The sequence below is a fragment of the Salmo salar genome, chromosome 17 (genome assembly GCF_965601325.2).
Source record: "Salmo salar chromosome 17, fSalSal1, whole genome shotgun sequence".
Lineage (NCBI taxonomy): Eukaryota > Metazoa > Chordata > Actinopteri > Salmoniformes > Salmonidae > Salmo > Salmo salar.
Window position 1 is genome coordinate 23,162,146 of NC_138307.1, and position 14,503 is coordinate 23,176,648.

At 28.4% G+C, this 14,503-nt stretch overlaps 1 protein-coding gene across 1 annotated transcript in view; it reads right to left on the reverse strand.

Moving 5' to 3' along the window:
* The window catches only part of unc80 (unc-80 homolog (C. elegans)), a 113,272-nt gene that overhangs the window by 72,748 nt on the left and 26,021 nt on the right, over positions 1-14,503 (reverse strand). Inside the window, exons 14-17 of the mRNA XM_082963301.1 lie at positions 13,760-13,891; positions 13,363-13,510; positions 10,909-10,959; positions 264-412 (exon numbers count right to left, since the gene is read on the reverse strand). Coding sequence (XP_082819427.1) covers positions 264-412; positions 10,909-10,959; positions 13,363-13,510; positions 13,760-13,891 — 480 coding nt within the window. The remainder of the gene's footprint in view (positions 1-263; positions 413-10,908; positions 10,960-13,362; positions 13,511-13,759; positions 13,892-14,503) is intronic.

Genomic DNA, 14,503 nt, shown 5'->3' on the forward strand with positions numbered 1-14,503 from the left:
GACTGGGGAAAATGGCTATAAGACAGAGAGAGAGACAGAAAAAAGAGACAAAGATAGAGAGAGAGACAAAGATAGAGAGAGAGAGAGAGAGAGAGAGAGAGAGAGAGAGAGAGAGAGAGAGAGAGAGAGAGAGAGAGACAGAGAGAGAGTGAGAGAGACAGACAGACAGAGAGGGAGAGAGAGAGACAGAGAGAGACATAGACAGAGATACAGATTGAGACAGTGAGACAGAGAGAGAGAGAGAGACATAGAGACATACTCACCAGGTTCTCAGGGCTATGCAGCTCGTGTGTGGTGGAGGCGCAGCGAGTGATCAGAGACTTGAACATGCAGCCCACCACCACTGCCTCCATGTTCTGGGCCAGTGACTTGTTGTCCCCCGTGGTGAAGTTGTTCCCGAACCCGGCCTTATCTTTGAGTAAGGTGGAGGCGGGAGAGACCAAACATTGCAAAGGGGTGATACAGGTCAGAGCAGTAGAAAATGGGTAGAAAATGGACACTTACCCAGGTTACTGTATAAAACAATTGAGCTGAAATAAACTCAAAGAAAAGGGAAGGGTACAGGGGCAAGGGGACAAGGACAGGGGGACAGGGCGACAGGGGACAGAGGGCACAAAATCATAAGCATGGATGAGAAGCAAACTGAAAAGGGATCAGGGTTCCGATAAGGATACATGCACGTGACTAAGGCCTGCTAGAGTCAAGGATCTGATCTAGGGTCTGTAGCTAGGTCAGAGTGGAACGACATCTCTAAAGATTTCAACTTAATTGACTTGTTTATTGTATTGAATTTAATAGAATCAACTTGATTGATTCCCAGAGAGGGGAAAATTGGGTTTGTCACCATAGATATCATAGCAGGTGGTTCCAGATTCAACCATCGGTCTAAATAATGTAATTAACTTGATATAATTAATTGAAGAACATGTCTTAATTGATTCCTAAATACTTTGGGGAAATCTGCGAATTGCAGGTAAAATAGATGGAATAGATACATAGATAAATAGATTAGATAGATATATAGATAGCTAGATTAGATAGATAAATAGATTAGATACATAGATAGATAGATTAGATAGATAAATAGATTAGATAGATTAGATATATAGATAAATAGATTAGATAGATTAGATATATAGATAAATAGATTAGATAGATTAGATATATAGATAGCTAGATTAGATAGATAGATAAATAGATGAAATAGATTAGATAGCTAGATTAGATATATAGAAAAATAGATTAGATAGATTAGATATATAGATAGATAGATAGATTAGATATATAGATAGATAGATTAGATAGATAGATAAATAGATTAGATAGATAGATAAATAGATAGATAAATAGATAGATAGATAGATAAATAGATTAGATATATAGATTAGATACATAGATAGATAGATTAGATAGATAAATAGATTAGATAGATTAGATATATAGATAAATAGATTAGATAGATTAGATATATAGATAAATAGATTAGATAGATTAGATATATAGATAGCTAGATTAGATAGATAGATAAATAGATGAAATAGATTAGATAGCTAGATTAGATATATAGAAAAATAGATTAGATAGATTAGATATATAGATAGATAGATAGATTAGATATATAGATAGATAGATTAGATAGATAGATAAATAGATTAGATAGATAGATAAATAGATAGATAAATAGATAGATAGATAGATAAATAGATTAGATATATAGATAGATATATAGATTAGATATATAGATAGATAGATTAGATAGATATATAGATAAATAGATTAGATATATAGATAAATAGATTACATATATAGATAGATAGATTACATATATAGATAGATAGATAGATAGATAGATAGATAGATAGATAGATAGATAGATAGATAGATAGATAGATAGATAGATAGATAGATAGATAGATAGATAGATAGATAGATAGATAGATAGATAGATAGATAGATAGATAGATAGATAGATTAGATATATAGATAGCTAGATGAGAGAGATAGATAAATAGATGAAATAGATTAGATAGCTAGATTAGATATATAGAAAAATAGATTAGATAGATTAGATATATAGATAGATAGATTAGATATATAGATAGATAGATTAGATAGATAGATAAATAGATTAGATAGATTAGATATATAGATAAATAGATTAGATATATAGATAAATAGATTAGATATATAAATAAATAGATTAGATAGATTAGATATATAGATCAATAGATAAACAGATTAGATAGATTAGATATATAGATAAATAGATTAGATAGATTACATATATAGACAAATAGATTAGATAGATTAGATAGATAGATAGATTAGATAGATTAGATATATAGATAGATAGATTAGATAGATTAGATATATAGATAGATAGATTAGATATATAGATAGACAAGCTAGATTAGATATATAGATAGATTAGATAGATTAGATATATAGATAAATAGATTAGATATATAGATATATAGATAAATAGATTAGATATATAGATAAATAGATTAGATAGATTAGATATATAGATAAATAGATTAGATAGATTAGATATATAGATAAATAGATTAGATAGGTTAGATATATAGATGAGATATATAGAGAAATAGATTAGATAGATTAGATATATCGATAAATAGATTAGATAGATTAGATATATAGATAGATAGATTAGATATATAGATTAGATAGTTTAGATATATAGATAAATAGATTAGATAGATTAGATATATAGATAAATAGATTAGATATATAGATAAATAGATTAGATAGATTAGATATATAGATAAATAGATTTGATAGATTAGATATATAGATAAATAGATTAGATAGATTAGATATATAGATAGATAGATTAGATATATAGATTAGATAGTTTAGATATATAGATAAATAGATTTGATTTATAGATAGATATATAGATTAGATAGTTTAGATACATAGATAAATAGATTAGATAGATTAGATATATAGATAAATACATTAGATATATAGATAAATAGATTAGATATATAGATAAATAGATTAGATAGATTAGATATATAGATAAATAGATTAGATATATAGATAAATAGATTAGATAGATTAGATTTATCGATAAATAGATTAGATATATAGATTAGATAGTTTAGATATATAGATAGATAGATTAGATATATAGATAAATAGATTAGATAGTTTAGATATATAGATAAATAGATTAGATAGATTAGATATATAGATAGATAGATTAGATATATAGATAGGTAGATTAGATATATAGATAAATAGATTTGATATATAGATAAATAGATTAGATAGATTAGATATATAGATAAATAGATTAGATATATAGATTAGATAGATTAGATATATAGATAAATAGATTAGATAGATTAGATATATAGATAAATAGATTAGATAGATTAGATTTATCGATAATAGATTAGATATATAGATTAGATAGTTTAGATATATAGATAGATAGATTAGATATATAGATAAATAGATTAGATAGTTTAGATATATAGATAAATAGATTAGATAGATTAGATATATAGATAGATAGATTAGATATATAGATTAGATAGTTTAGATATATAGATAAATAGATTTGATTTATAGATAGATATATAGATTAGATAGTTTAGATACATAGATAAATAGATTAGATAGATTAGATATATAGATAAATACATTAGATATATAGATAAATAGATTAGATATATAGATAAATAGATTAGATAGATTAGATATATAGATAAATAGATTAGATATATAGATAAATAGATTAGATAGATTAGATTTATCGATAAATAGATTAGATATATAGATTAGATAGTTTAGATATATAGATAGATAGATTAGATATATAGATAAATAGATTAGATAGTTTAGATATATAGATAAATAGATTAGATAGATTAGATATATAGATAGATAGATTAGATATATAGATAGGTAGATTAGATATATAGATAAATAGATTCGATATATAGATAAATAGATTAGATAGATTAGATATATAGATAAATAGATTAGATATATAGATTAGATAGATTAGATATATAGATAAATAGATTAGATAGATTAGATATATAGATAAATAGATTAGATAGATTAGATTTATCGATAATAGATTAGATATATAGATTAGATAGTTTAGATATATAGATAGATAGATTAGATATATAGATAAATAGATTAGATAGTTTAGATATATAGATAAATAGATTAGATAGATTAGATATATAGATAGATAGATTAGATATATAGATTAGATAGTTTAGATATATAGATAAATAGATTTGATTTATAGATAGATATATAGATTAGATAGTTTAGATACATAGATAAATAGATTAGATAGATTAGATATATAGATAAATACATTAGATATATAGATAAATAGATTAGATATATAGATAAATAGATTAGATAGATTAGATATATAGATATATAGATGAGATATATAGAGAAATAGATTAGATAGATTAGATATATCGATAAATAGATTAGATAGATTAGATATATAGATAGATAGATTAGATATATAGATTAGATAGTTTAGATATATAGATAAATAGATTAGATAGATTAGATATATAGATAAATAGATTAGATATATAGATAAATAGATTAGATAGATTAGATATATAGATAAATAGATTTGATAGATTAGATATATAGATAAATAGATTAGATAGATTAGATATATAGATAGATAGATTAGATATATAGATTAGATAGTTTAGATATATAGATAAATAGATTTGATTTATAGATAGATATATAGATTAGATAGTTTAGATACATAGATAAATAGATTAGATAGATTAGATATATAGATAAATACATTAGATATATAGATAAATAGATTAGATATATAGATAAATAGATTAGATAGATTAGATATATAGATAAATAGATTAGATATATAGATAAATAGATTAGATAGATTAGATTTATCGATAAATAGATTAGATAGATATATAGATAAATAGATTAGATATATAGATAAATAGATTACATATATAGATAGATAGATTACATATATAGATAGATAGATAGATAGATAGATAGATAGATAGATAGATAGATAGATAGATAGATAGATAGATAGATAGATAGATAGATAGATAGATAGATAGATAGATAGATAGATAGATAGATATATAGATAGCTAGATGAGAGAGATAGATAAATAGATGAAATAGATTAGATAGCTAGATTAGATATATAGAAAAATAGATTAGATAGATTAGATATATAGATAGATAGATTAGATATATAGATAGATAGATTAGATAGATAGATAAATAGATTAGATAGATTAGATATATAGATAAATAGATTAGATATATAGATAAATAGATTAGATATATAAATAAATAGATTAGATAGATTAGATATATAGATCAATAGATAAACAGATTAGATAGATTAGATATATAGATAAATAGATTAGATAGATTACATATATAGACAAATAGATTAGATAGATTAGATAGATAGATAGATTAGATAGATTAGATATATAGATAGATAGATTAGATAGATTAGATATATAGATAGATAGATTAGATATATAGATAGACAAGCTAGATTAGATATATAGATAGATTAGATAGATTAGATATATAGATAAATAGATTAGATATATAGATATATAGATAAATAGATTAGATATATAGATAAATAGATTAGATAGATTAGATATATAGATAAATAGATTAGATAGATTAGATATATAGATAAATAGATTAGATAGGTTAGATATATAGATGAGATATATAGAGAAATAGATTAGATAGATTAGATATATCGATAAATAGATTAGATAGATTAGATATATAGATAGATAGATTAGATATATAGATTAGATAGTTTAGATATATAGATAAATAGATTAGATAGATTAGATATATAGATAAATAGATTAGATATATAGATAAATAGATTAGATAGATTAGATATATAGATAAATAGATTTGATAGATTAGATATATAGATAAATAGATTAGATAGATTAGATATATAGATAGATAGATTAGATATATAGATTAGATAGTTTAGATATATAGATAAATAGATTTGATTTATAGATAGATATATAGATAAATAGATTAGATAGATTAGATTTATCGATAATAGATTAGATATATAGATTAGATAGTTTAGATATATAGATAGATAGATTAGATATATAGATCAATAGATTAGATAGTTTAGATATATAGATAAATAGATTAGATAGATTAGATATATAGATAGATAGATTAGATATATAGATTAGATAGTTTAGATATATAGATAAATAGATTTGATTTATAGATAGATATATAGATTAGATAGTTTAGATACATAGATAAATAGATTAGATAGATTAGATATATAGATAAATACATTAGATATATAGATAAATAGATTAGATATATAGATAAATAGATTAGATAGATTAGATATATAGATAAATAGATTAGATATATAGATAAATAGATTAGATAGATTAGATTTATCGATAAATAGATTAGATATATAGATTAGATAGTTTAGATATATAGATAGATAGATTAGATATATAGATAAATAGATTAGATAGTTTAGATATATAGATAAATAGATTAGATAGATTAGATATATAGATAGATAGATTAGATATATAGATAGGTAGATTAGATATATAGATAAATAGATTCGATATATAGATAAATAGATTAGATAGATTAGATATATAGATAAATAGATTAGATATATAGATTAGATAGATTAGATATATAGATAAATAGATTAGATAGATTAGATATATAGATAAATAGATTAGATAGATTAGATTTATCGATAATAGATTAGATATATAGATTAGATAGTTTAGATATATAGATAGATAGATTAGATATATAGATAAATAGATTAGATAGTTTAGATATATAGATAAATAGATTAGATAGATTAGATATATAGATAGATAGATTAGATAGATATATAGATAGGTAGATTAGATATATAGATAGATAGATTAGATAGATAGATAAATAGATTAGATAGATTAGATATATAGATAAATACATTAGATATATAGATAAATAGATTAGATATATAGATAAATAGATTAGATAGATTAGATATATAGATAAATAGATTAGATAGGTTAGATATATAGATGAGATATATAGAGAAATAGATTAGATAGATTAGATATATCGATAAATAGATTAGATAGATTAGATATATAGATAGATAGATTAGATATATAGATTAGATAGTTTAGATATATAGATAAATAGATTAGATAGATTAGATATATAGATAAATAGATTAGATATATAGATAAATAGATTAGATAGATTAGATATATAGATAAATAGATTTGATAGATTAGATATATAGATAAATAGATTAGATAGATTAGATATATAGATAGATAGATTAGATATATAGATTAGATAGTTTAGATATATAGATAAATAGATTTGATTTATAGATAGATATATAGATAAATAGATTAGATAGATTAGATTTATCGATAATAGATTAGATATATAGATTAGATAGTTTAGATATATAGATAGATAGATTAGATATATAGATAAATAGATTAGATAGTTTAGATATATAGATAAATAGATTAGATAGATTAGATATATAGATAGATAGATTAGATAGATATATAGATAGGTAGATTAGATATATAGATAGATAGATTAGATAGATAGATAAATAGATTAGATAGATTAGATATATAGATAAATACATTAGATATATAGATAAATAGATTAGATATATAGATAAATAGATTAGATAGATTAGATATATAGATAAATAGATTAGATAGGTTAGATATATAGATGAGATATATAGAGAAATAGATTAGATAGATTAGATATATCGATAAATAGATTAGATAGATTAGATATATAGATAGATAGATTAGATATATAGATTAGATAGTTTAGATATATAGATAAATAGATTAGATAGACTAGATATATAGATAAATAGATTAGATATATAGATAAATAGATTAGATAGATTAGATATATAGATAAATAGATTTGATAGATTAGATATATAGATAAATAGATTAGATAGATTAGATATATAGATAGATAGATTAGATATATAGATTAGATAGTTTAGATATATAGATAAATAGATTTGATTTATAGATAGATATATAGATTAGATAGTTTAGATATATAGATAAATAGATTAGATAGATTAGATATATAGATAGATAGATAGATTAGATATATAGATAGGTAGATTAGATATATAGATAGGTAGATTAGATAGATAGATAAATAGATTAGATAGATTAGATATATAGATAAATAGATTAGATATATAGATAAATAGATTAGATATATAAATAAATAGATTAGATAGATTAGATATATAGATCAATAGATAAACAGATTAGATAGATTAGATATATAGATAAATAGATTAGATAGATTACATATATAGATAAATAGATTAGATAGATTAGATAGATAGATAGATTAGATAGATTAGATATATAGATAGATAGATAGATAGATTAGATAGATTAGATATATAGATAGATAGATTAGATATATAGATAGACAAGCTAGATTAGATATATAGATAGATTAGATAGATTAGATATATAGATAAATAGATTAGATATATAGATATATAGATAAATAGATTAGATATATAGATAAATAGATTAGATAGATTAGATATATAGATAAATAGATTAGATAGGTTAGATATATAGATGAGATATATAGAGAAATAGATTAGATAGATTAGATATATCGATAAATAGATTAGATAGATTAGATATATAGATAGATAGATTAGATATATAGATTAGATAGTTTAGATATATAGATAAATAGATTAGATAGATTAGATATATAGATAAATAGATTAGATAGTTTAGATATATAGATAAATAGATTAGATAGATTAGATATATAGATAAATAGATTAGATATATAGATAAATAGATTAGATATATAGATAAATAGATTAGATAGATTAGATATATAGATAAATAGATTTGATAGATTAGATATATAGATAAATAGATTAGATAGATTAGATATATAGATAGATAGATTAGATATATAGATTAGATAGTTTAGATATATAGATAAATAGATTTGATTTATAGATAGATATATAGATTAGATAGTTTAGATACATAGATAAATAGATTAGATAGATTAGATATATAGATAAATACATTAGATATATAGATAAATAGATTAGATATATAGATAAATAGATTAGATAGATTAGATATATAGATAAATAGATTAGATATATAGATAAATAGATTAGATAGATTAGATTTATCGATAAATAGATTAGATATATAGATTAGATAGTTTAGATATATAGATAGATAGATAGATTAGATATATAGATAAATAGATTAGATAGTTTAGATATATAGATAAATAGATTAGATATATAGATAAATAGATTAGATATATAGATAGGTAGATTAGATATATAGATAAATAGATTCGATATATAGATAAATAGATTAGATAGATTAGATATATAGATAAATAGATTAGATATATAGATAAATAGATTAGATATATAGATTAGATAGATTAGATAAATAGATTAGATAGATTAGATAGATAGATAGATAGATAGATAGATAGATAGATAGATAGATAGATAGATAGATAGATAGATAGATAGATAGATAGATAGATAGATAGATAGATAGATAGATAGATAGATAGATAGATATATAGATAAATAGATTAGATAGATTAGATATATAGATAAATAGATTAGATATATAGATAAATAGATTAGATAGATTAGATTTATCGATAAATAGATTAGATATATAGATTAGATAGTTTAGATATATAGATAGATAGATAGATTAGATATATAGATAAATAGATTAGATAGTTTAGATATATAGATAAATAGATTAGATATATAGATAAATAGATTAGATATATAGATAGGTAGATTAGATATATAGATAAATAGATTCGATATATAGATAAATAGATTAGATAGATTAGATATATAGATAAATAGATTAGATATATAGATAAATAGATTAGATATATAGATTAGATAGATTAGATAAATAGATTAGATAGATTAGATAGATAGATAGATAGATAGATAGATAGATAGATAGATAGATAGATAGATAGATAGATAGATAGATAGATAGATAGATAGATAGATAGATAGATAGATAGATAGATAGATAGATAGATAGATTAGATAGTTTAGATACATAGATAAATAGATTAGATAGATTAGATATATAGATAAATACATTAGATATATAGATAAATAGATTAGATATATAGATAAATAGATTAGATAGATTAGATATATAGATAAATAGATTAGATATATAGATAAATAGATTAGATAGATTAGATTTATCGATAAATAGATTAGATATATAGATTAGATAGTTTAGATATATAGATAGATAGATTAGATATATAGATAAATAGATTAGATAGTTTAGATATATAGATAAATAGATTAGATAGATTAGATATATAGATAGATAGATTAGATATATAGATAGGTAGATTAGATATATAGATAAATAGATTCGATATATAGATAAATAGATTAGATAGATTAGATATATAGATAAATAGATTAGATATATAGATTAGATAGATTAGATATATAGATAAATAGATTAGATAGATTAGATATATAGATAAATAGATTAGATATATAGATAGATAGTTTAGATAGATTTGATAGATAGTTTAGATAGATTTGATAGATTAGATAGATTAATAGATTAGATAGATTAATAGATTAGATAGATTTGATAGATTGCCACTTTAGACAAGAGTTAGGGTGTGCAGAAATGGGAGCAGTGCCTAGAAGGAATGGTGATCTGATCGGGGCAGTTCATTTAGATATTAATGTATCTACCGATGGTTCTTTTTTTCACCCTCCTGGACCTCTCACCTGCACTGCCGTACTCTGCAAGAGAAGAGATGCGGTACACAAGGTGATGATGGTCAGGCCAGCAGCACACACATGTACGTGACACGTGCACGTACGTGCACAAAACGTACACGGCACCCCCACACCACCGGACGTAGGGGAACTTACAGTACACACACACACACACACACACACACACACACACACGTACACACAGACTCACACCACTTAACTGACTTACAATAAAGAACCTAAAAGGGGTGACCCGTGCACTTTCGTTAATAAAGCCCCCATCAGTTCGGTAACTTGCCAATGATACAGTTCAATCAGAAAATCAAGTGGTCATTTCACTCACAAAAAATAGAGCTATGATATTACAGTCATTACGGTTCTTAATTCATGTTGAGCCATAAAGCCGTAGATAGAGATGTGGTGAGCACCGCACAGCATCGGATTGGCAAGTGTACAGAGTGGATGAGTGAGTGGAGGGAGGAGGGGAACATCGCTTGTTTAGGTGGATGGGGGCGGGACAGAGGGAGGGACGGCAGGACAGTTGAGATGAGTGGAGGGAGGAGGGGAACATCGCTTGTTTAGGTGGATGGGGCGGGACAGAGGGAGGGAAGGCAGGACAGTTGAGATGAGTGGAGGGAGGAGGGGAACATCGCTTGTTTAGGTGGATGGGGGCGGGACAGAGGGAGGGACGGCAGGACAGTTGAGATGAGTGGAGGGAGGAGGGGAACATCGCTTGTTTAGGTGAATGGGGGCGGGACAGAGGGAGGGACGGCAGGACAGTTGAGATGAGTGGAGGGAGGAGGGGAACATCGCTTGTTTAGGTGGATGGGGGCGGGACAGAGGGAGGGACGGCAGGACAGTTGAGATGAGTGGAGGGAGCAGGGGAACATCGCTTGTTTAGGTGGATGGGGGCGGGACAGAGGGAGGGAAGGCAGGACAGTTGAGATAGAGTGGAGGGAGGAGGGGAACATCGCTTGTTTAGGTGGATGGGGGCGGGACAGAGGGAGGGACGGCAGGACAGTTGAGATGAGTGGAGGGAGGAGGGGAACATCGCTTGTTTAGGTGGATGGGGCGGGACAGAGGGAGGGACGGCAGGACAGTTGAGATGAGTGGAGGGAGGAGGGGAACATCGCTTGTTTAGGTGGATGGGGGCGGGACAGAGGGAGGGACGGCAGGACAGTTGAGATGAGTGGAGGGAGGAGGGGAACATTGCTTGTTTAGGTGGATGGGGGCGGGACAGAGGGAGGGAAGGCAGGACGGTTGAGATAGAGTGGAGGGAGGAGGGGAACATCGCTTGTTTAGGTGGATGGGGGCGGGACAGAGGGAGGGAAGGCAGGACAGTTGAGATAGAGTGGAGGGAGGAGGGGAACATCGCTTGTTTAGGTGGATGGGGGCGGGACAGAGGGAGGGACGGCAGGACAGTTGAGATAGAGTGGAGGGAGGAGGGGAACATCGCTTGTTTAGGTGGATTGGGGCGGGACAGAGGGAGGGAAGGCAGGACAGTTGAGATGAGTGGAGGGAGGAGGGGAACATCGCTTGTTTAGGTGGATTGGGGCGGGACACAGGGAGGGAAGGCAGGACGGTTGAGATGAGTGGAGGGAGGAGGGGAACATCGCTTGTTTAGGTGGATGGGGGCGGGACAGAGGGAGGGACGGCAGGACAGTTGAGATAGAGTGGAGGGAGGAGGGGAACATCGCTTGTTTAGGTGGATTGGGGCGGGACAGAGGGAGGGACGGCAGGACAGTTGAGATAGAGTGGAGGGAGGAGGGGAACATCGCTTGTTTAGGTGGATGGGGGCGGGACAGAGGGAGGGAAGGCAGGACAGTTGAGATGAGTGGAGGGAGGAGGGGAACATCGCTTGTTTAGGTGGATTGGGGCGGGACACAGGGAGGGAAGGCAGGACGGTTGAGATGAGTGGAGGGAGGAGGGTGACAGAACAGACACAGAAACAGAGAGACAGCCGGTTGGTAAACATTGAGCGCTCTGGGATGCAGTGGAGGTATGAGTGAGGTTAGATTCAGCATCGTGGAGCAGAGTGGACTGGATTATGGTAGAAGACATTTTAAGTATTAGTCATCTGTCAATCTTATTGTCTACTGTTTGTTTTTAATCTGGAGATTGAAACTCTGCTGGACCTCTACATTTTAATAACCCAGAGCATTTCTAAATACTTTAAGATGAAATCTTTTATTTTAAACATTTTATGATTTTGGAGAATAATACAAACCCCTCTGCATTGACAAACAAGAGTGATCAGTGAATGGTGTGATGGCAGTGGAGGCTGATTGGATGAGTTGCATAGAGTGACTTATGCTTCATCAGTCCTACCATCAGAGAGGTTGAGAGGGGTGTGTGAGGCTGCTGTGTGTGGTTAGCCGTGGCTCCATAGCAACACACACAGTCGGCGCATGCCTCACAAACACTTACTGTTGGTGATGGGCTCCATGCAGAAGCCCAGGAGTGCGTGCAGGAAGTCCACGATGTTGTTGAGCGAGTCCTTGTTGACGTAGTCCCTCATGGTCTGACGGAACTGCAGCTTGTCCAGCTTGTACAGGTTGGTCAGGCAGTTCTGGGCCTGTATGGGGAACAAGAGGAACAGTAGATCCAAAATGGCGGATGTCTCAGATTCAAACACCTATCTCAACCGGAGCCAAAATGGATGATGGTTTCCATTCACTCTGATAAAGCCCCTAATAAATCCAACAGGACCTATGTTGTCAACTGCTACTGTTTCTTGGACCAGGTCTCTCTCTGCGAAATAGGTTTTACCTCAGTGAAAATATGAATATATAACTAAATAAAGGCAATCTGTGAGTTGTCTGACCTGCATGCGGAGGCGGTCCCCTGAGAGTCCTCTGTGGCCCTCCCCACAGCCGTAGGCACAACCCAGAGACTTGACCATCTTGATCAGCATGGTGAGAGCTAGCCTGTGGGTACTCAGTGAAGAGCCGTCCTCCTTGGAGTTAAAAAGAAGGCATAGGGTAATACATAATACATATACAATTCACAGAAGTTGACAGGTTATGGCCATATGTAACGCCCTGGCCATAGAGAGGGTTTTTTGTTCTCTATTTTTGGTTAGGCCAGGGTGTGACATGGGTGGGCGTTCTATGTTCCGTTTTCTATGTTGGTGTATTTCTTTGTTTCGGCCGTGTATGGCTCTCAATCAGGAACAGCTGTAGATCGTTGTTGCTGATTGAGAGTCATACATAGGCAGCCTGTTTCGCCTTTGGGGTTTGTGGGTGAATAGTTTCTGTTTAGTGTTTGCACCTGACAGTACTGTTTGGCTGTCGGTTTCTTGTTTTTTTGTCTAACGTGTTCTTTCTTGAATAAATTCATTTAAGATGAACACATCCTCCGCTGCACCTTGGTCTCATTTTGACGACGGCCGTTACACCATATTACTCACACTAACACATCATGTTTTATTTTGTGTTTTGTTCTCGTAGAATGACATTTATAATATGCTCTGTTCTATCTAATATTTGTATTTCTACTTTAGATTACTACAGGTGTCTGTAATTATCTCTCTGTGGCCTTCTGTCCCACTATTGTTTGTGCAGACAGG